This window comes from Gossypium hirsutum, chromosome A04 (assembly GCF_007990345.1).
Source record: "Gossypium hirsutum isolate 1008001.06 chromosome A04, Gossypium_hirsutum_v2.1, whole genome shotgun sequence".
NCBI lineage: Eukaryota > Viridiplantae > Streptophyta > Magnoliopsida > Malvales > Malvaceae > Gossypium > Gossypium hirsutum.
Genome location: NC_053427.1, coordinates 80,605,581 through 80,626,025, shown reverse-complemented (window position 1 = coordinate 80,626,025; position 20,445 = coordinate 80,605,581). Strand labels below are relative to the sequence as shown.

The window sequence follows — 20,445 nt, the reverse complement described above, 5'->3', positions numbered from 1 at the left end:
TTTAGACCTTTTTATAAAAACACATGGGCAGATTGGATCGTTTTTATAACATTCATTTAACAAATATTCACTAAGACAATTGTACCACATAAGTCCAGATTGTTTTAATCCATATAAACTTTTCTTTAATCTGATTGAGCAATTTTCCCGGGAAACTCTGTATCCTTCAGGGATTTTAAATCCTTCTAGGATTTTCATATAAATTTCATTATCAAGTGTACCATACAAATAGGCTATAACAACATCCATTAGACATGTCAAGTTTTTCATGTACTGCTAAACTAATAAGGTATCTAAATGTGATTACATCCACCAAAGGAGAATATGTCTCTTCATAATCAATGTCAGGCCTTTATGAAAATCCTTGTGTTAAAAGTCATGCTTTATATGTTATGGCTTCATTTTTCTCATTTTGTTTTCACAAAAATATCCATTTATATCCTACCGGCTTTACATATTTAGATGTTTGGACTATAGGTCCAAAAACCTCATGTTTAGAAAGTGAATTTAATTCTGCTTGAATTGCGTCTTTCCATTTTGGCCAATCTTTTTTATTTCTACATTCCTCAGTAAATTTAGGCTCAGGATCCTCATTTTCTTTTGCTATTTCGATAGCAACATTATAAGTAAAATTGTTGTCGACAACTATATTTTTTCGGTTTCATTTTTTTCCTGAAGTAACATAACTTATTCAGATTTCTTCGTTATCACCATTTTCAGGCACATGAACCTCTTTTGGGGTTTTTTGATTAGTTATATGTTTAGCCTTTTCTTGGGCACTTGCCTCCACAATATTATCATCTTGAATAATTGTTCCTTTCCTTTTACGAGTATTTTTATCTTTGGAACTGATTGGCCTTCCACGCTTCAGGCATGGATTACTTTCTTTTACACAAACAATTTGCCCTATTAGGATATCAATCCGTATTGGAGCATTTTCAGCTGGTATGTGAGATTTTGTAATTCTTTTTAGGTCAGTAAATGAATCTGGCAATTGATTGATGATGTTTTGCAAGTGTATGATCCTTTGAACTTCTTGTTCACATTGACTTGTGCGATGATCAAATTGAGATAATGATGATCCATTCCATGTAATTTTTTTTACCAATTGTATTTTCTCTCCCCCTAATATTGTAAATGTTGTTTCATCAAAATGACAATCAATAAATTGTGCAGTAAATAAACCTCCAGTTAATGGTTCAACATATTTAATAATAAAAGTGGATGAAAATACATGAGAATTTTTCATTTTCTTATTTTTACTTATAATGTGCTATTTATATGCTCCTTTACATTCAATTAATAAATGTATTACATTTAATGAACTAAGTTTTCTAATTAATCCATTTAATGATCTCCTAATTATAAATGAAGTAAAGAGTTTTATCTCATTACTTTAATATGCTTAAGGGGGTTATAGACATCCATTTAATTATAAAAGGAGATTTATAACCAACATATATTCCCAACTGTGGTGGAGCAATTGGAACATATACTGCGCATCCAAAAATTCTATGATGGGAAATATTAGCTCTTGACCAAAAGCCAATTGTAATGGGGAGTACTTATTATAACTTGTTGACCTTAAGCATACAAGTACTGCTGCATGCAAAATAGTATATCCCCAAGCTGTAACAGGGAGTTTTGTTCTCATAAGCAATGGTCGAGCAATTAGTAGGAGGCGTTTGATAAACGATTCAGCTAAACCATTTTGTGTGTAAATATGAGCTATAGGATGTTCAACTTTTATCCCAATTAACATACAATAATCATTAAAAGCTTGGGATGTAAACTCACCAGCATTATCAAGATGAATAGTTTTGATTGCATAATCTGGAAATTATGCTCTTAATCGAATTATTTGAGTGAGTAGTCTCGCAAATGTCAGGTTGCGAGTCGATAATAAAGACACACGTGACCACCTGCTAGATGCATCTATTAATACTATAAAATATTTGAATGGTCCATATGGTGGATGAATGGGCCCACATATATCACCTTGAATACGTTCCAAAAATGCAGGAGATTCAGTCCCAACTTTTACTGGTGATGGTCTAATAATCAATTTTCCTTGAGAATAAGCGACATAAGATAAATCTTTGAATTCAAGAATCTTTTGGTTCTTTAATGAGTGTCCAATTGAATTCTTGATGATTCTTCGCATTATAATAAATCCGGGATGGCCTAATCGGTTATGCCAAATAGTAAAAGTATGTGGTTATACAAACTTCTAGTTTGTAGTAACATGTGACTCAATTGCACTAATATGTGTATAATATAAACCTGATGAAAAAGCAGCTAACCTTTCCAAAACATATTTCTTTCCACGTTCAACATTTGTAATATATAGATATTCAATATTTTTCTCATTCATAGTCTCAATATGATGTCCATTAAGATGAATATCTTTAAAACTCAATAAATTTCTTTGAAACTTAATGGAATATAAAGCATCATCATGATAAATTTTGTACCTTTAGGTAATAATATAATAGCTCTTCCAGAGCCTCCAATAAGTTTTGAACTTCCCGATATTATATTAACATGGGCATTACTTGTTGTCAAATGAGAAAAATATTTTTTATCTTTGAGTATCGTATGTGTTGTAGCACTATCTGCAACACACATGTCTCCATTGATTTTGGGTCCATCGAAATTTTGTTGAATATTCATATTATTCATAAAAACAAACAAAATATAATATGAGAAACATTGCAAATATTTATTAAATATATAAATTATTCTTTATGCAAGAAAGTAAAACATACTTAAAACAACATAAAAATGTCAAAATAAAATCAATTTTTCTAATGATTCTCAAAGAAATCTGCCACATCTAGGTGAGTTATATTATTAAGGTCATTAAATTTATCACCCTCGTAGGCATGGTTAGTTTTAGTATTATAGTGAATATCTTCATCTTTTGCCTCCATTTTATCATTTTGAGATATAAAATTTGTCTCCATATACATTTCCTTCTTTTTAATGGATGCTTGATAAAGTTTCACTAAATACTCAGACGTACGATAGGTATATGACCAATGTCCCTTCATACCACATCGGTAGCATATATTCTCAATAATCTTTGAAGGATTATTTTGACCATTTTTTTCTTGTATTTCATTTTTATTCTTTTTCTGGTGGTTAGAAGTATCAGTCTTATGGCCACCATGATAACGATTACTAATGCGTCCTTGACCACATCCCCCACTACGTCCACGACCACAGTCGCGACATCTATATTTTCTATTTTCACAATTATTGTGTATTGCTACATTCACTTCAGGGAATGGTACAGAACTAGTGGGATGAATTCCATGATTTTTCATCAATAGCTCATTATTTTGTTCAGCCACCAAAAAGCATGAAATCAATTCAGAATACCTTTTAAAACCTTTTTCACGGTATTACTACTGCAGAAGCACATTAGTAGCATGAAAGGTTGAAAATGTTTTCTCTAACAAGTCCTCATCAATTATGTTTTCTCCCGATAATTTTATTTGAGAACTAATTTTGAAAATTTCTAAATTGTATTCACTTACAGTTTTAAAATCTTGCTACTGTAAGTGCATCCAATCATAACGAACTTTAGGGAGTATCACAGTTTTCTGATGGTCAAATCGTTCTTTCAAATTTTTCCACAACTCAAGAGGGTCTTTCACAGTGAGATATTCCACTTTTAACCCTTCATGTAAATGATGACTAATGAAAATCATTGCTTTTGTCTTGTATTGATTAGATGCTTCTTTATCAACTAATATAGTATTTCCTAGACCTTTAGTATCTAGGTGAATTTCAGCATCTAGCACCCATGACAAATAATTCTTTCCTGAGATGTCTAAGGCCGTAGATTCAAGTTTAGCAAGATTTGACATTATAATAACTTGAATCAAAATAAAAAAAATTAGTAAAATAATAAGCATTCTCAATCATAAAATAATTCAATTATATATACCAAATTTGCTAAATAATAATATGTATTTCAAATATTGGCATAGAGAGGAATAGCCATAATAATAACTTAACACAATTACATTAATTGAAATTTCTTTTAACAAAGAAAAACATGTATATATAATAATCATTATTAGATTTTAGTTGAAAAAATAAATGTGAAAATATTACCCAAAGCAAATATTTTATATAGAAAATAAAATAAAAGAATTATGAAAATACGTATACCTTATAAAGTTTAACGAGAGTTATACGGACAAATTATATAAAGTCGAAATGATGTAAACTTCACTATGAACTCGTAGAAGCTCGTGTTGAGAACGTATTATAAAATAATCAAATAAAAGAATACTTAAAGTAAACAGATAATTTTCTCGTATCTTATTTCACTTAGGTAAGGATTCTATTTAGGGATAATCAAAGAAATAAAATAAAAAATATAGTCTGCTACCCTAGCAAGCTATTGTCTACCGTCTCTGGCAATAAGTTTTAGGTTTTGCTATATTTTTTTATGTTAGTTTGTCGTGCTTGTTTGATTTTGGTCTCTGTGAGGCGATGCCCTTGAGTGCTTAGCGACTATTATCCGTAGGAAGATAGAAAAATTTGCAATCTACACCTGCAAGCATGGAGAATGAATTGGCTCAACTTTCAATTAATGAAGAAAAATACGATATTATTCAAATTCAACCAGATCTGAACAAGGAAGAAGAGGGGGAGAGTTTTCTATTAGCGGGTTATTTCTTGACAACTAGTATCATTTACTTTCCTGCAATGAAGAGTACTTCGGCAAAATTATGGCATCCGGTGAGGGGAGTTTAGATTCGAGATCTGGGGGAGAAAAGGTATTTGTTCCAATTTTTTCATATGATGGACTTGGAAAGGGTTCTTAAAGGCTCCCCTTAGACTTTTAATAATCATTTGCTGCTTCTTTATAAACAGCAATAGGGGGAGGATCCATTACAAGTACCTTTAGTTATGGCACCTTTTTGGGTGCAGATTCATAATGTACCTATTGGTTTATTCTCTGAAAATTTGGCGATGTAAATAAGAAATTTTATAGGTGTTTTTCTGGAATATGATGCATCAAATCTGGAGAAGGAGAATAGGACTTTCATGAGAATCAGAGTTTAAATTGATGTTAGGCTCCCTTTGAAAAGGAAAAAAATAGATTCTATTTTGTGGGAGATGTTCATATGTCAATTTTAAATATGAGCGATTACCATTATTTTGCTTTTATTGTGGTCGACTAGGTCATAATGACTAATTTTGTGAAGCTAAGATGATACTTGGTGTGGAAGCCGCTGATATGGGTTGGGATCTATCTTTATGAACTCAATCCCGAAGAGCCTTAACTATGAATAGTATCTGGCTACGTGAGGTTGGAGATGGTAAAGTGGATGGTAGTAACTAAGGTAATGGACTCATAAAGAATGGGCAATGGCAAGCGGAAGATAAAAAGAGTTGCAGAAAGAGGGTAGACCCAATTCTTGAATTCAACATAGAAGGGGTATCATAAGGTTTTGGCGAATGGATGAAAGACGTTTTGTTAGGTCAAATCTATAGTACGATGGAACATGACATGGATGATACAACATTAATAGGAGAGGAGGGCAAGAAAAGGTCTAGAAGGGAAGTTGATGAGTCATCAGGAAAAAATGAGGTGAACAAATTAATGTCAAGAAGCGGGAGAATGGGGGATCAAAATCATTTATTATGACTGTATACACAAGAAAATTAAGAGGATCAAAGATAAACAGGAGAAAATGATAAATGAAATTATAAATTATGACTTTAATCCGCAGGAAATTTATCAAATTCTCGAGGAAGGTGACTCCCTAACCAAGGGTGCATCGCAATAAAAAATCTGGTATCAGAGTAAATCACGATCTCAGGACAAATAAAATGGATGAAAATCCTGAATATAAAGGATATAAGGATGTAAAAGAAATCAAAGAACAATTAAGCCTAATAATGATTCAAATAAACAGGACTCAAGAGCAAATAATAAAGCTCCAAGAGACTGTTAATCTGATAGCAACAGGAACACTGATGCTTTCAGAAGAACAATCTCAAAAAACTGAGGAAAACTTTAAACAATTAAAAGATTTAATTGAACCTATTAAATCAGGATATTTATTAATTGAAAAATTAATAAAAGACTCAAGACCACAAATACAGAGGAGGTATGAGCAATTGAAACAATTTACAAAATGGTTCTTAATTGGGCTAGGTTGTATATTGATCTTTGCCATCCAAAGAAGCTTGAATTGAGTATTCAGTTTAAGCCAAAAAATGAATACAGTAAATGCTTTAACAAGTATCTACAAGGATTACATTACTGGTTTAATAAAAACCAGAAAATACCATTAATAATTCCAGGATTCAGCTATAGTTATAATTTCCAACATCATGGTGGAAATCTTAACTACAAATATAATTTCAATTATAAAATGAAACAACAGGAAATGGATTTCAAACAATTGAATCCACTCGCTAATGAAATTCAGGAACTATTAAGACAAGGAATTATTAATAATGAACAATTAACAGAAGCTTTAAGATATTTAAAATATCTTTCAGAGCACACTAATGAAAGACAAAAATTAAGCTATGATGAATTGAATAAACTATTCAACATATTTGGAGAAAGAATTGATAAAAGTATCAAAGATTTCAAGGAAGAAGTTGAAAGACAGTTTAAAAATTTAACTCAAGATAAAAAAGATATTCAAGAAATAAAAGAATTATTAAAAAATAATAATCAGGATCTTGAAGAAATAAAGAAAAGACTTTCAGCAGTAGAAAAGAAATTATGAGTACTAATTCAGAAATTAGTACAAACATAGGAAATAATCTCGATAACGAGGTTATAATCAGGAATATTGATGACAATGAAACCTATCAAAGAGAAATATTAGTTAACGCTAATAAATTATCTAAGATAGAGAAAAAAGGAAAGATAACTCTTGAAGATGGTCAGGATATTAAGGATAATCTAAGTCAACAATTCAAAAGATTGTTTGACAGAGAAAACATACTATTTTTAGGAAAATTTGTAGAGGAACTTCCTATACAAATTAAGCAAGCTACAGGAAACACTGTGTTACCTTTCATAACACAGCAAAGTTTAGAGGAAAAATTATCAAAGATACCTAAAAAGGATAGGACCAAAATAAAATATATACATTTTGGAAAAGCACAAATAATAATAAAACCAACGATAAAATCAGGAATAGACACACCCATTGAAATAATAGTGTATGACAGGAGAATAACGAGTAATAATATTAATGAAATAATAATAGGACGACTCGAAGGAAACTTAGGATATCCAGCAGTAAAATTTGATGTTAGCCTACAAATAGGAATTCCAATAATATCAAATTATCTAGGAAAGTCTATAGGATTAAGTTTCAGATACTTAAGACAAGACTTAATGAATCAGGATGATTACCCATTCAGCATTTTATATGCTGTAGGATATGGATTGAGTAATTCGCATTACTCAGTTAATTTCAAGACCAGCAACAAGATAGAAATTGAACAAATATTTGCAGAAACAAGTACTAAGCTAATAGAAATCCCCAGAAGTCATTTTAGTTTACCTAAATTAACGAATGGAGACAGGATTGAGGAAACTTCTGAAAATATTTTCAGAAATTATAATGATAGCACTGCACTTGTGCCAAAACAAGGATTTAGCTTAAATAGGAGTCAAAGTCAAAGCTTTAGACTACCTAGACAGGAGTATGAAATACCAGTAGAGCACCCTTCTAGTATTCCTATAATATTAGAAGAACCTACTAATATTCATACAGTAATAAACACACAAAAGGATTTAAATGAAGTTAAAGAAATGATAAGAAAAATTGATAATAAATTATGAGCAGGTCAGAATTTGAATTCAGACCAGAGGAAAGCATTTCACAATATCTCTCTAGGAATTTACCAAAACTCCTTCAAGATAATAGTGAAATAGCAGAAAATCTAAAAGGATTAACAATAATAATAAATAAACTTACAGAAAATCAAGAAAAATATGATGAAAATATGAAAAGATTTGAGGACTTATTAAGAGAAATAGATAGGAAGATTACTAATCTACCATCTAGTTCATCACCTAAGAAGAAGACAATTAAGTGGACCAAACCCGATCCACCATTCCCAATACCTACTAAGATACCACCTCTACCAGATAAAAAACCACAATAGAATCTGTTAGAAGACAAGAAGAATTAGGAGAAAGGATTAGGAACTGTAAAAATCAAAGAGAATTAGATTCTTTAATAGAGGAAACCTGTAATATGGAATTTGGTTTTCAAATCCAGGATGACATCGAAGAATATATATTCGACGATGAAGATTATGAGGATGAATATGATCATGATGAATTAATAAAAATGGAAAAAGATAAAATAAAGATTGAAGAAATATCAGATGATGAAAAATACTTAGATGCCCCTCTAAGTAAAACTGAACAAGGAGAATCTAGTAACAGTAAAGTTAAATATGAAGATGAAGAAGGAATTAACTTAAAAGATGAGGAATTTAGTGATGATGAAGTAAATGAATATTTCGACCCTTCATTAGATCCACTAAAAGATGGAATAGAAAACATTGATAATGATGGATTAAGCAGATTAGAAACTAGGAAATCTAGTAAAAGAAGAGGAACTTCAGGATACTATCATTCTTATGATAGTAAATACAAGACTAAAATACCCCCACAATACCAGCTAAGCCATAGCGAAAATGCGTATAATAATAGGTGGTTAAACCTAGATTGTACGTTAGATAAAACCAATGAATTAGACGGTTGGTACCGTCAAATGAGCTTTTTAAGCTTAAGGAACATAGAAACAGTAGCAGACCTAGAACCGTTCTTGGAACATTTCATGACTGGAAATGTACGAGCATGGTGGAATTCTGAAAGAGGAGAAGCATTAAAATCTACTTATCTAACTTCAGATGACACAATACAAACTAGATTAACGAAGATTAAAGCCTTAATTTCTAACGAATTTATAGGTTTAAATCAAATTAATCTAAAAGCAGTTTAGGAAAAAGAATCAGAGAAAGCAGAATATATTCTCAACAATATCAAGATCTGTGATCTATGTTATTGGAAGAATTTTGTCTGTGAGTATGAAAAATGGTTCTACAAATTAGGAAAACGAGAAAAGATGGATCAATATGAAAAGCAATTCTATCTCAAGTTTCCACCAACATGGAAAGATGAGTTAGAAAAAATATTTGAAACAGAAAAAGATGCAAGATTAACCAATAATTTGGCAGGAAGAGTACAATGTTTACAGGAATTAATGGAACAAAAATGTAAAGAAAAATATTTTAATGAGGATGTAACAAGATTCACTAATAAGAAACCCTGTTGTGATCCTTCGCTAATCGACATTCCTACTAGATGGGGATGTAGACCGCAAAAGGATTATAGGAAATCTTATAAGACTTATAAGAAAAAATACAGGAGATATAGGAAGAGGTTTTCACCTCGAAAATATAAAAAATATAAAAGGCAATACAGGAAGAAAAAAGGATTTAGAAAGAAAGGACGCCATAAAAGGAAAAATAGTTATGATGAGCTTCGCGATAACAATTATCGTGATAGTAATAAAAAACAGCAGGATTGTCCCAGAAAGAAAAAGGATTGCAGATGTTGGCTCTGCAAAGAGGAAGGACATTATGCGAATGAATGTCCACAAAGATATAAAAAAGAGAATAATAAAATAATAAGACAGTTAGAATACATAAACAGTATATGATATGAACCAGTAGAGTCAGACCCCGACTCAGATGAATATGTGTATGAATATGACACAGAAGAATAAATAAGAGAGTTTTCTGATGATCCCGGATCAGAATGGGAACTCATAGATTAAGACTCGATAAAATTTATCTAGAACAATATCAGGATTATGAATATAATATAACAAATCCTAATAGCACCTACATCAAAGTAGGATTAAAATTCAGAGGATTTAGGTATTATCATTTACATGCCTATATAGATACTGGAGCCAGTATTTGTGTAGCTCATAAGGATGTAATACCAGCAGAAAAATGGGAGGATACGCTGTTTGACATTAATGTTCAAATAGCTGATAAGAGTATAATCAAGATTAATAAAGTTGCGAGAGATATCTATCTCGAGTTGCAAGGAACGTTGTTTAAGGTCCAAACCTTATATCAACAAAACACAGGAATGGATATTTTAATATGAAATAATTTCTTACATTTATATCATCCTTTTGTTCAACATTTGGATTATATAACATTAAGAAATAATAACAGGACTATTAAAATCCCTAAAGTTAGGAAAGCCTACAGTTGGCATCGACCCGACTTCCTATCAAAGTTACGCATACCGCGAAAGCGTGGTGGGAATAGGAAAAATGAAAATTCAAAAATAAAACAGGATGACTTACCAAAAGTCAATACTACGCCTAATAAAGAAAATGAGGAGTCACAGGAAAATTTAAATCTAGAACAAATGTTCATGATTGAGGATAAAGTCAGACAAATATTAAAAGAAATAAGTTCATTGAATCCACTAGATTCAAGGATAACGTGTTGTAATCTTTTTAAAAGATCACGACTCGAAGCAGAGATAAAACTAAAAGATGAAAAGAAAGTCATTAGGGTAAAACCAATGATTTATACATCTCAGGATAAGATTGAGTTTAATAAACAAATCATGGAACTACTAGAGTTAGATTTAATCCGACCTAGTAAATCACCACACAGTTCACCAGCATTTCTCGTAGAGAATCATGCTGAGAAGAAAAGGAATAAGAAAAGAATGGTAATAAATTATAAAGCATTAAACAAAGAAACAATTGATGATGGGTATTATTTACCTAAAAAAGATGAATTAATAAAGTTAATCTCAGGAAAACAATGGTATAGCAGTTTCGACTGTAAGTCAGGATTCTGGCAGGTACCATTAAAGGAAAGTTGTAAAAAACTAACAGCTTTTAGCTGTCCCTCAGGACAATTTGAGTGGAATGTACTTCCATTTGGATTAAAACAAGCGCCAGGAATATTTCAAAGAAAAATGGATGATGCATTAGAATTAAAAAATATAACAGACAAGAGCAAACAATTTGTAAGTCTTTATGTAGATGATATTATCGTTTACAGTAACACAAGACAAGAACATGATAATCATCTTTTACAAACATTGTTAAGATGTAAGAAAAATGGTATTGTTCTCAGTACCAAAAAGACACAATTATACTTAAACAAGATTAATTTTCTAGGACTTGAAATAACTGAAGGAACACATAAATTACAACCACACATACTAATAAATTTACATAAATTCCCAGAGAAAATATGTGATAAAAAACAATTACAAAGATTTTTGGGTTGCTTGACGTACGCAGAGTGCTATATAGCTAAGTTGGCTGAAATCAGGAAGCCACTCCAAAAGAAACTCAAAAAAGATTATGTATGGCAATGGACCCAAGAGGATACCGCCTACATAAGGAAAATAAAAAACAAATTGAAAGATTTTCCAACGTTATACCAACCACAGGATGAGGATTTAATGATACTTGAAACAGATGCTAGCCAAGAATATTGGTCTGGTGTTTTAAAAGCTAAATCATTAAAAAATGATAATCAGGAAATGCTTTGTAGATATACCTCAGGTACATTTACAGGAGCTGAACTAAATTATCACAGTAATGAAAAGGAATGGCTCGCTGTAAAGAAAGCCATAGGAAAATTCAGGATTTACTACCTAAGGAGTTTGTTGTCCGAACGGATAATAAACAATTTGGACCTTTTATAAGGAACAATATTACAGGAGACTATAAACAAGGACGATTATTAAGATGGCAACAGTGGTTTAATTACTACAAGTTCACCATCGAACACATTCGAGGAGAAGAGAATTATCTCGCAGATCTATTGACTCGAGAGTTCGCTTCATAATAAAATTTAATCAACTAAAATCTGTAAAGATAAAAATTGATTAAAAATTGATAAAATACGAAGGAACCCAAGGAATCGGAACCCAAGGAGCTAAAGGAGCAGCAAGGAGTCCAAGCAGCAAAGGAAAGGAGAATTTTTAAGAGGATCAAAGATAAACAGGAGAATTTTTATCCTGTAGTAAGTTCTTTCGAATTTTTCAACAGTTTCATCCTGAAATTTTTGTAAATGATTTCTTAATCTTATTAGCTGTTCAATGCTTTCTTCAGGTAAATTATTAGGATTATATCTTGAATAGTTTCCTTTTTGTACTAGTTCTGGAAATGAACTGTACTCCTGTATGTCTTGTATTGTCTGAGTATTTACTTGTTTTTCTTTTTGTTTATAAGGTCCTCTTTTATAAGCAACTTGTTTTTGTTTTCCTTTATTATTCATTTTAACTGTTTGCATTCGAATGAGGTAGTTGAGCACTATCCATTGAATCAAAACTTCCTGGTGTTCCTGGTGTTCCTGGTGGTGAAGGTATTTCTGGGTAGAAATCCTTTCTTAATTCATTTAAATTTTCATTTATTAAATTTATTTTATGTTCGAGATTATAAATCTTTATCCTCATCTTTGTTATTAATTCTTGAGTTTGGGTAAACCCTTGCTCAATTTGATTACTTATTTGCATCATTAATCCTGTTGTACTTTTAGTTTCATTTATATTTGCTGAATCATGCAAATATTTCCTCAATTTTTCCATTTTAAATGTGTGGGTAGTAGAGTGGGTCGAAGAACCTCTACTTCCTGTAGGTTGATCAGACATTTCGGTCTGGATCGAGATAGTTTATCATAGAGATAGTACGGCACTGCCGTTCCTCAGATAAATATTTCAGATTACTCTGAATCCTCAGATATGACTCCTGTATAAAATTTAAGTTTTTTATACCTTCCATCGTTCTTCTGGATTTGTTTGGTTGGAATGATTCTCCTGTTTCTGCTGATTTTCTCTTTTCAAGCGGATGGCTACTGGAATTTACTGCCGCCTCTCGGGTCTTACCACCAAGCCGTATCAACGCCTCCAGAAAAGATCTCTGAAAATTTTCAGAAACTCTTTGAATCTCCTAAATCCTAGATTTTGGCTATAAGCCTCCTGAGAATAGTTTTACTGGAAATTCTCCGTGAGGGAGATTTTTTATTGATTTCTTGAAATGCTTACAAAGCTCCTAAAACATATGCTCTCACTTTTCCTCTCTCATTTTGCTTGCTCTCCTTTCTATCCTGAATGGGTTTTTATAGTGGTTGAACCTCTGCCACTATTACATGAATTATTAAAATCCTATCGTCATTGCTGACGTCCTACATCTTGGCGGTGGAGTTTGAATTCTTCACGCCTTCTCTTTTGGTCCTGATTCTCCGCTGCTGGGTCTTGATGCTTTAATGCTGTCGGCCGCTTCCTCAGATGTTGTACTGGTTGACGTAGACTTGATTGGAATCTTCTGTCCTGTAGTGCCGGCACCGCTTGATGTCGCCACGTGTCTTTCTTCTTCAATGTTCCAAATCTGCTTCAGCTTCATCTGCGTCTGCTTGCTCATTGAAATCTTGAAGTCAATAATCTTGTTCATCCAGTTCCTTATCCTCTGAACATCTGGTTCTATTGCTTCTCGGCTGAATCGACTGATAAGTAGGATTTCGCCGTTCATGTAATTTATCTTAAATAATCTTCTTTCCTCATTCATGATTATTTCCTCGCAAATGTCGATTAATGATTGACATCTTGCGTTGGTTAGTTCTTGTTCATCATAGACATTAACTTCCTTTCTTCCATCATCTTGTTTTATGTCAGTTAATCCTATGGTTCCTATTTTTATTAAATGAATGGGTTGGAAATATTGGTTTCCTTCCCAGTCTGGTAAACTGCTTATGAAATGGAGATAAATCCCTCTTTCAAAAGCGATTTTCAGAATACGGCAATATTTGATGATTGCCTCCTAAACTCCTCCGGGTAGAAACTTCACCTGGTCCTCATGGTTCATGTAAATGTATTTGGCTAATCCTGATGCAACTAGCCGTTGTTTGTCCTCGTTTGTAGCTTCTGGTCCAGCTACTCCTCGTTTGAGTCCGTTCCTCTTGATGTAGGTTAGTGGGCTGTCATCTCCTTCCTTGGCTAAGAGATATCTTTTCCACTCCTCATAAGAGAATTGGTTCCGGCCTTGTAGTAATGGGCCTCCTGGAAGTCCTTTATGGATTTTGGGCATGGTAAATTTCCTTGCCAATTCCATTTGTCCTGTCTTTTTGAAGTCCTGGGTTTTGAATTCATTAGTCTGAATCTGATGAATTCTCCTGATGGTTTGGGCCTCAAACTGGCTTTGGGCCTCTTTGACATTCTCCTTGGGCTGATCCTCGATGAGTATTTTTTCTTTTTCAGAGAAAATTCCTGACTTTGGTCTATTAAGAACAACGTACCATCTTTCTTTTTGCTTGGGCTCTTCAGGCCTTAAGCTGATCATTTGGGTATTTGATGTTGCTGCTGCTACTTCCTTCCTTTGTTGCTCAGCTACTATTGCTTTGAAGCTGGGCTTATTTGCTTCCTCTGCTGGATCTGCTGCTCCTGGGCTTATGGCTTTCAATTTATTTTTAATTGAAACCATTTCCTGCTCCTCTAGGGCTAGCTCTTCTTGAAGCTTCCTGATCTTTTCAGCTTGTTGCAACTCCTGGATCCTTAGCTCGTAGTAATCCTTCATCTGGATCTCCTTTCCTTTGCTGCTTGGACTCCTTGCTGCTCCTTTAGCTCCTTGGGTCCCGATTCCTTGGGTTCCTTCGTATTTTATCAATTTTTAATCAATTTTTATCTTTACAGATTTTAGTTGATTAAATTTTATTATGAAGCGAACTCTCGAGTCAATAGATCTGCGAGATAATTCTCTTCTCCTCGAATGTGTTCGATGGTGAACTTGTAGTAATTAAACCACTGTTGCCATCTTAATAATCGTCCTTGTTTATAGTCTCCTGTAATATTGTTCCTTATAAAAGGTCCAAATTGTTTATTATCCGTTCAGACAACAAACTCCTTAGGTAGTAAATAAATCTTGAATTTTCCTATGGCTTTCTTTACAGCGAGCCATTCCTTTTCATTACTGTGATAATTTAGTTCAGCTCCTGTAAATGTACCTGAGGTATATCTACAAAGCATTTCCTGATTATCATTTTTTAATGATTTAGCTTTTAAAACACCAGACCAATATTCTTGGCTAGCATCTGTTTCAAGTATCATTAAATTCTCATCCTGTGGTTGGTATAACGTTGGAAAATCTTTCAATTTGTTTTTTATTTTCCTTATGTAGGCGGTATCCTCTTGGGTCCATTGCCATACATAATCTTTTTTGAGTTTCTTTTGGAGTGGCTTCCTGATTTCAGCCAACTTAGCTATATAGCACTCTGCGTACGTCAAGCAACCCAAAAATCTTTGTAATTGTTTTTTATCACATATTTTCTCTGGGAATTTATGTAAATTTATTAGTATGTGTGGTTGTAATTTATGTGTTACTTCAGTTATTTCAAGTCCTAGAAAATTAATCTTGTTTAAGTATAATTGTGTCTTTTTGGTACTGAGAACAATACCATTTTTCTTACATCTTAACAATGTTTGTAAAAGATGATTATCATGTTCTTGTCTTGTGTTACTGTAAACGATAATATCATCTACATAAAGACTTACAAATTGTTTGCTCTTGTCTGTTATATTTTTTAATTCTAATGCATCATCCATTTTTCTTTGAAATATTCCTGGCGCTTGTTTTAATCCAAATGGAAGTACATTCCATTCAAATTGTCCTGAGGGACAGCTAAAAGCTGTTAGTTTTTTACAACTTTCCTTTAATGGTACCTGCCAGAATCCTGACTTACAGTCGAAACTGCTATACCATTGTTTTCCTGAGATTAACTTTATTAATTCATCTTTTTTAGGTAAATAATACCCATCATCAATTGTTTCTTTGTTTAATGCTTTATAATTTATTACCATTCTTTTCTTATTCCTTTTCTTCTCAGCATGATTCTCTACGAGAAATGTTGGTGAACTGTGTGGTGATTTACTAGGTCGGATTAAATCTAACTCTAGTAGTTCCTTGATTTGTTTATTAAACTCAATCTTATCCTGAGATGTATAAATCATTGGTTTTACCCTAATGACTTTCTTTTCATCTTTTAGTTTTATCTCTGCTTCGAGTCGTGATCTTTTAAAAAGATTACAACACGTTATCCTTGAATCTAGTGGATTCTCTGAACTTATTTCTTTTAATATTTGTCTGACTTTATCCTCAATCATGAACATTTGTTCTAGATTTAAATTTTCCTGTGACTCCTCATTTTCTTTATTAGGCGTAATATTGACTTTTGGTAAGTCATCCTGTTTTATTTTTGAATTTTCATTTTTCCTATTTCCACCACACTTTCGCGGTATGCGTAACTTTGATAGGAAGTCGGGTCGATGCCAACTGTAGGCTTTCCTAACTTTAGGGATTTTAATAGTCCTGTTATTATTTCTTAATGTTATATAATCCAAATGTTGAACAAAAGGATGATATAAATGTAAGAAATTATTTCCTATTAAAATATCCATTCCTGTGTTTTGTTGATATAAGGTTGGGACCTTAAACAACGTTCCTTGCAACTCGAGATAGATATCTCTCGCAACTTTATTAATCTTGATTATACTCTTATCAGCTATTTGAACATTAATGTCAAACAGCGTATCCTCCCATTTTTCTGCTGGTATTATATCCTTATGAGCTACACAAATACTGGCTCCAGTATCTATATAAGCATGTAAATGATAATACCTAAATCCTCTGAATTTTAATCCTACTTTGATGTAGGTGCTATTAGGATTTGTTATATTATATTCATAATCCTGATATTGTTCTAGATAAATTTTATCGAGTCTTAATTTATGAGTTCCCATTCTGATCCGGGATCATCAGAAAACTCTCTTATTTCCTCTTCTGTGTCATATTCATACACAGATTCATCTGAGTCGGGGTCTGACTCTACTGGTTCATATCCTATACTGTTTATGTATTCTAACTGTCTTATTATTTTATTATTCTCTTTTTTATATCTTTGTGGACATTCATTCGCATAATGTCCTTCCTCTTTGCAGAGCCAACATCTGCAATCCTTTTTCTTTCTGGGACAATCCTGCTGTTTTTTATTAGTATCACGATAATTGTTATCGCGAAGCTCATCATAACTATTTTTCCTTTTATGGCGTCCTTTCTTTCTAAATCCTTTTTTCTTCCTATATTACCTTTTATATTTTTTATATTTTCGAGGTGAAAACCTCTTCCTATATCTCCTGTATTTTTTCTTATAAGTCTTATAAGATTTCCTATAATCCTTTTGCGGTCTACATCCCCATCTAGTAGGAATGTCGATTAGCGAAGGATCACAACAGGGTTTCTTATTAGTGAATCTTGTTACATCCTCATTAAAATATTTTTCTTTACATTTTTGTTCCATTAATTCCTGTAAACATTGTACTCTTCCTGCCAAATTATTGGTTAATCTTGCATCTTTTTCTGTTTCAAATCTTTTTTCTAACTCATCTTTCCATGTTGGTGGAAACTTGAGATAGAATTGCTTTTCATATTGATCCATCTTTTCTCGTTTTCCTAATTTGTAGAACCATTTTTCATACTCACAGACAAAATTCTTCCAATAACATAGATCACAGATCTTGATATTGTTGAGAATATATTTTGCTTTCTCTGATTCTTTTTCCTGAACTGCTTTTAGATTAATTTGATTTAAACCTATAAATTCGTTAGAAATTAAGGCTTTAATCTTCGTTAATCTAGTTTGTATTGTGTCATCTGAAGTTAGATAAGTAGATTTTAATACTTCTCCTCTTTCAGAATTCCACCATGCTCGTACATTTCCAGTCATGAAATGTTCCAAGAACGGTTCTAGGTCTGCTACTGTTTCTATGTTCTTTAAGCTTAAAAAGCTCATTTGACGGTACCAACCGTCTAATTCCTTGGTTTTATCTAACGTACAATCTAGGTTTAACCACCTATTATTATACGCATTTTCGCTATGGCTTAGCTGGTATTGTGGGGATATTTTAGTCTTGTATTTACTATCATAAGAATGATAGTATCCTGAAGTTCCTCTTCTTTTACTAGATTTCCTAATTTCTAATCTGCTTAATCCATCCTTATCAATGTTTTCTATTCCATCTTTTAGTGGATCTAATGAAGGGTCGAAATATTCGTTTACTTCATCATCACTAAATTCCTCATCTTTTAAGTTAATTCCTTCTTCATCTTCATATTTAACTTTACTGTTACTAGATTCTCCTTGTTCAGTTTTACTTAGAGGGGCATCTAAGTATTTTTTATCATCTGATATTTCTTCAATCTTTATTTTATCTTTTTCCATTTTTATTAATTCATCATGATCATATTCATCCTCATAATCTTCATCGTCGAATATATATTCTTTGATGTCATCCTGGATTTGAAAACCAAATTCCATATTACAGGTTTCCTGTATTAAAGAATCTAATTCTCTTTGATTTTTACAGTTCCTAATTCTTTCTCCTAATTCTTCTTGTCTTCTAACAGATTCCATTGTGGTTTTTTATCTGGTAGAGGTGGTATCTTAGTAGGTATTGGGAATGGTGGATCGGGTTTGGTCCACTTAATTGTCTTCTTCTTAGGTGATGAACTGGATGGTAGATTAGTAATCTTCTTATCTATTTCTCTTAATAAGTCCTCAAATCTTTTCATATTTTCATCATATTTTTCTTGATTTTCTGTAAGTTTATTTATTATTATTGTTAATCCTTTTAGATTTTCTGCTATTTCACTATTATCTTGAAGGAGTTTTGGTAAATTCCTAGAGAGATATTGTGAAATGCTTTCCTCTGGTCTGAATTCAAGTTCTGACCTGCTCATAATTTATTATCAATTTTTCTTATCATTTCTTTAACTTCATTTAAATCCTTTTGTGTGTTTATTGCTGTATGAACATTAGTAGGTTCTAATATTATAGGAATACTAGAAGGGTGCTCTACTGGTATTTCATACTCCTGTCTAGGTAGTCTAAAGCTTTGACTTTAACTCCTATTTAAGCTAAATCCTTGTTTTGGCACAAGTGCAGTGCTATCATTATAATTTCTGAAAATATTTTCAGAAGTTTCCTCAATCCTGTCTCCATTCGTTATTTTAGGTAAACTAAAATGACTTCTGGGGATTTCTATTAGCTTAGTACTTGTTTCTGCAAATATTTGTTCAATTTCTATCTTGTTGCTGGTCTTGAAATTAACTGAGTAATGCGAATTACTCAATCCATATCCTACAGCATATAAAATGTTGAATGGGTAATCATCCTGATTCATTAAGTCTTGTCTTAAGTATCTGAAACTTAATCCTATAGACTTTCCTAGATAATTTGATATTATTGGAATTCCTATTTGTAGGCTAACATCAAATTTTACTGCTGGATATCCTAAGTTTCCTTCGAGTCGTCCTATTATTATTTCATTAATATTATTACTCGTTATTCTCCTGTCATACACTATTATTTCAATGGGTGTATCTATTCCTGATTTTATCGTTGGTTTTATTATTATTTGTGCTTTTCCAAAATGTATATATTTTATTTTGGTCCTATCCTTTTTAGGTATCTTTGATAATTTTTCCTCTAAAATTTGCTGTGCTATGAAAGGTAACACAGTGTTTCCTGTAGCTTGCTTAATTTGTATAGGAAGTTCCTCTACAAATTTTCCTAAAAATAGTATGTTTTCTCTGTCAAACAATCTTTTGAATTGACTTAGATTATCCTTAATATCCTGACCATCTTCAAGAGTTATCTTTCCTTTTTTTTCTATCTTAGATAATTTATTAGCGTTAACTAATATTTCTCTTTGATAAGTTTCATTGTCATCAATATTCCTGATTATAACCTCGTTATCAAGATTATTTCCTAAGTTTGTACTAATTTCTGAATTAGTACTCATAATTTCTTTTCTATTGCTGAAAGTCTTTTCTTTATTTCTTCAAGATCCTGATTATTATTTTTAATAATTCTTTTATTTCTTGAATATCTTTTTTATCTTGAGTTAAATTTTTAAACTGTCTTTCAACTTCTTCCTTGAAATCTTTGATACTTTTATCAATTCTTTCTCCAAATATGTTGAATAGTTTATTCAATTCATCATAGCTTAATTTTTGTCTTTCATTAGTGTGCTCTGAAAGATATTTTAAATATCTTAAAGCTTCTGTTAATTGTTCATTATTAATAATTCCTTGTCTTAATAGTTCCTGAATTTCATTAACGAGTGGATTCAATTGTTTGAAATCCATTTCCCGTTGTTTCATTTTATAATTGAAATTATATTTGTAGTTAAGATTTCCACCATGATGTTGGAAATTATAACTATAGCTGAATCCTAGAATTATTAATGGTATTTTCTGGTTTTTATTAAACCAGTAATGTAATCCTTGTAGATACTTGTTAAAGCATTTACTGTATTCATTTTTTGGCTTAAAC

At 32.0% G+C, this 20,445-nt stretch overlaps 1 protein-coding gene and 1 non-coding gene across 2 annotated transcripts in view; both read right to left on the bottom strand.

Annotated features, from left to right (window-relative positions):
- The window catches only part of LOC107904223 (uncharacterized), a 28,864-nt gene extending 15,893 nt beyond the window's left edge, over positions 1–12,971 (bottom strand). Inside the window, exon 1 of the transcript XR_005925732.1 lies at positions 12,839–12,971. This is a non-coding gene — a transcript (uncharacterized protein). The remainder of the gene's footprint in view (positions 1–12,838) is intronic.
- A 909-nt stretch (positions 12,972–13,880) lies between these two features.
- On the bottom strand, positions 13,881–18,522 carry LOC121228095 (uncharacterized). The gene is made up of 3 exons (XM_041111234.1): positions 17,791–18,522; positions 15,061–15,175; positions 13,881–14,707 (listed from the first exon to the last, which is right to left on the bottom strand). Exons 1-3 carry the CDS (start codon positions 18,520–18,522, stop codon positions 13,881–13,883), a joined length of 1,674 nt encoding a protein of 557 aa, XP_040967168.1.
- Between the last annotated feature and the right edge of the window lie 1,923 nt (positions 18,523–20,445).

What these genes read in the sequence shown, in the direction of transcription:
- LOC121228095 (XM_041111234.1), bottom strand. Translation starts at nt 18,522, where the DNA reads ATGGAATCTGTTAGAAGACAAGAAGAATTAGGAGAAAGAATTAGGAAC. An exon ending in GGAATTCTGAAAGAGGAGAA is followed by an intron (nt 15,176 to 17,790) that starts GTATTAAAATCT and finishes TACCAACCACAG; the next exon opens with GATGAGAATTTAATGATACT. An exon ending in GCTTTGTAGATATACCTCAG is followed by an intron (nt 14,708 to 15,060) that starts GTACATTTACAG and finishes TAAAATACGAAG; the next exon opens with GAACCCAAGGAATCGGGACC.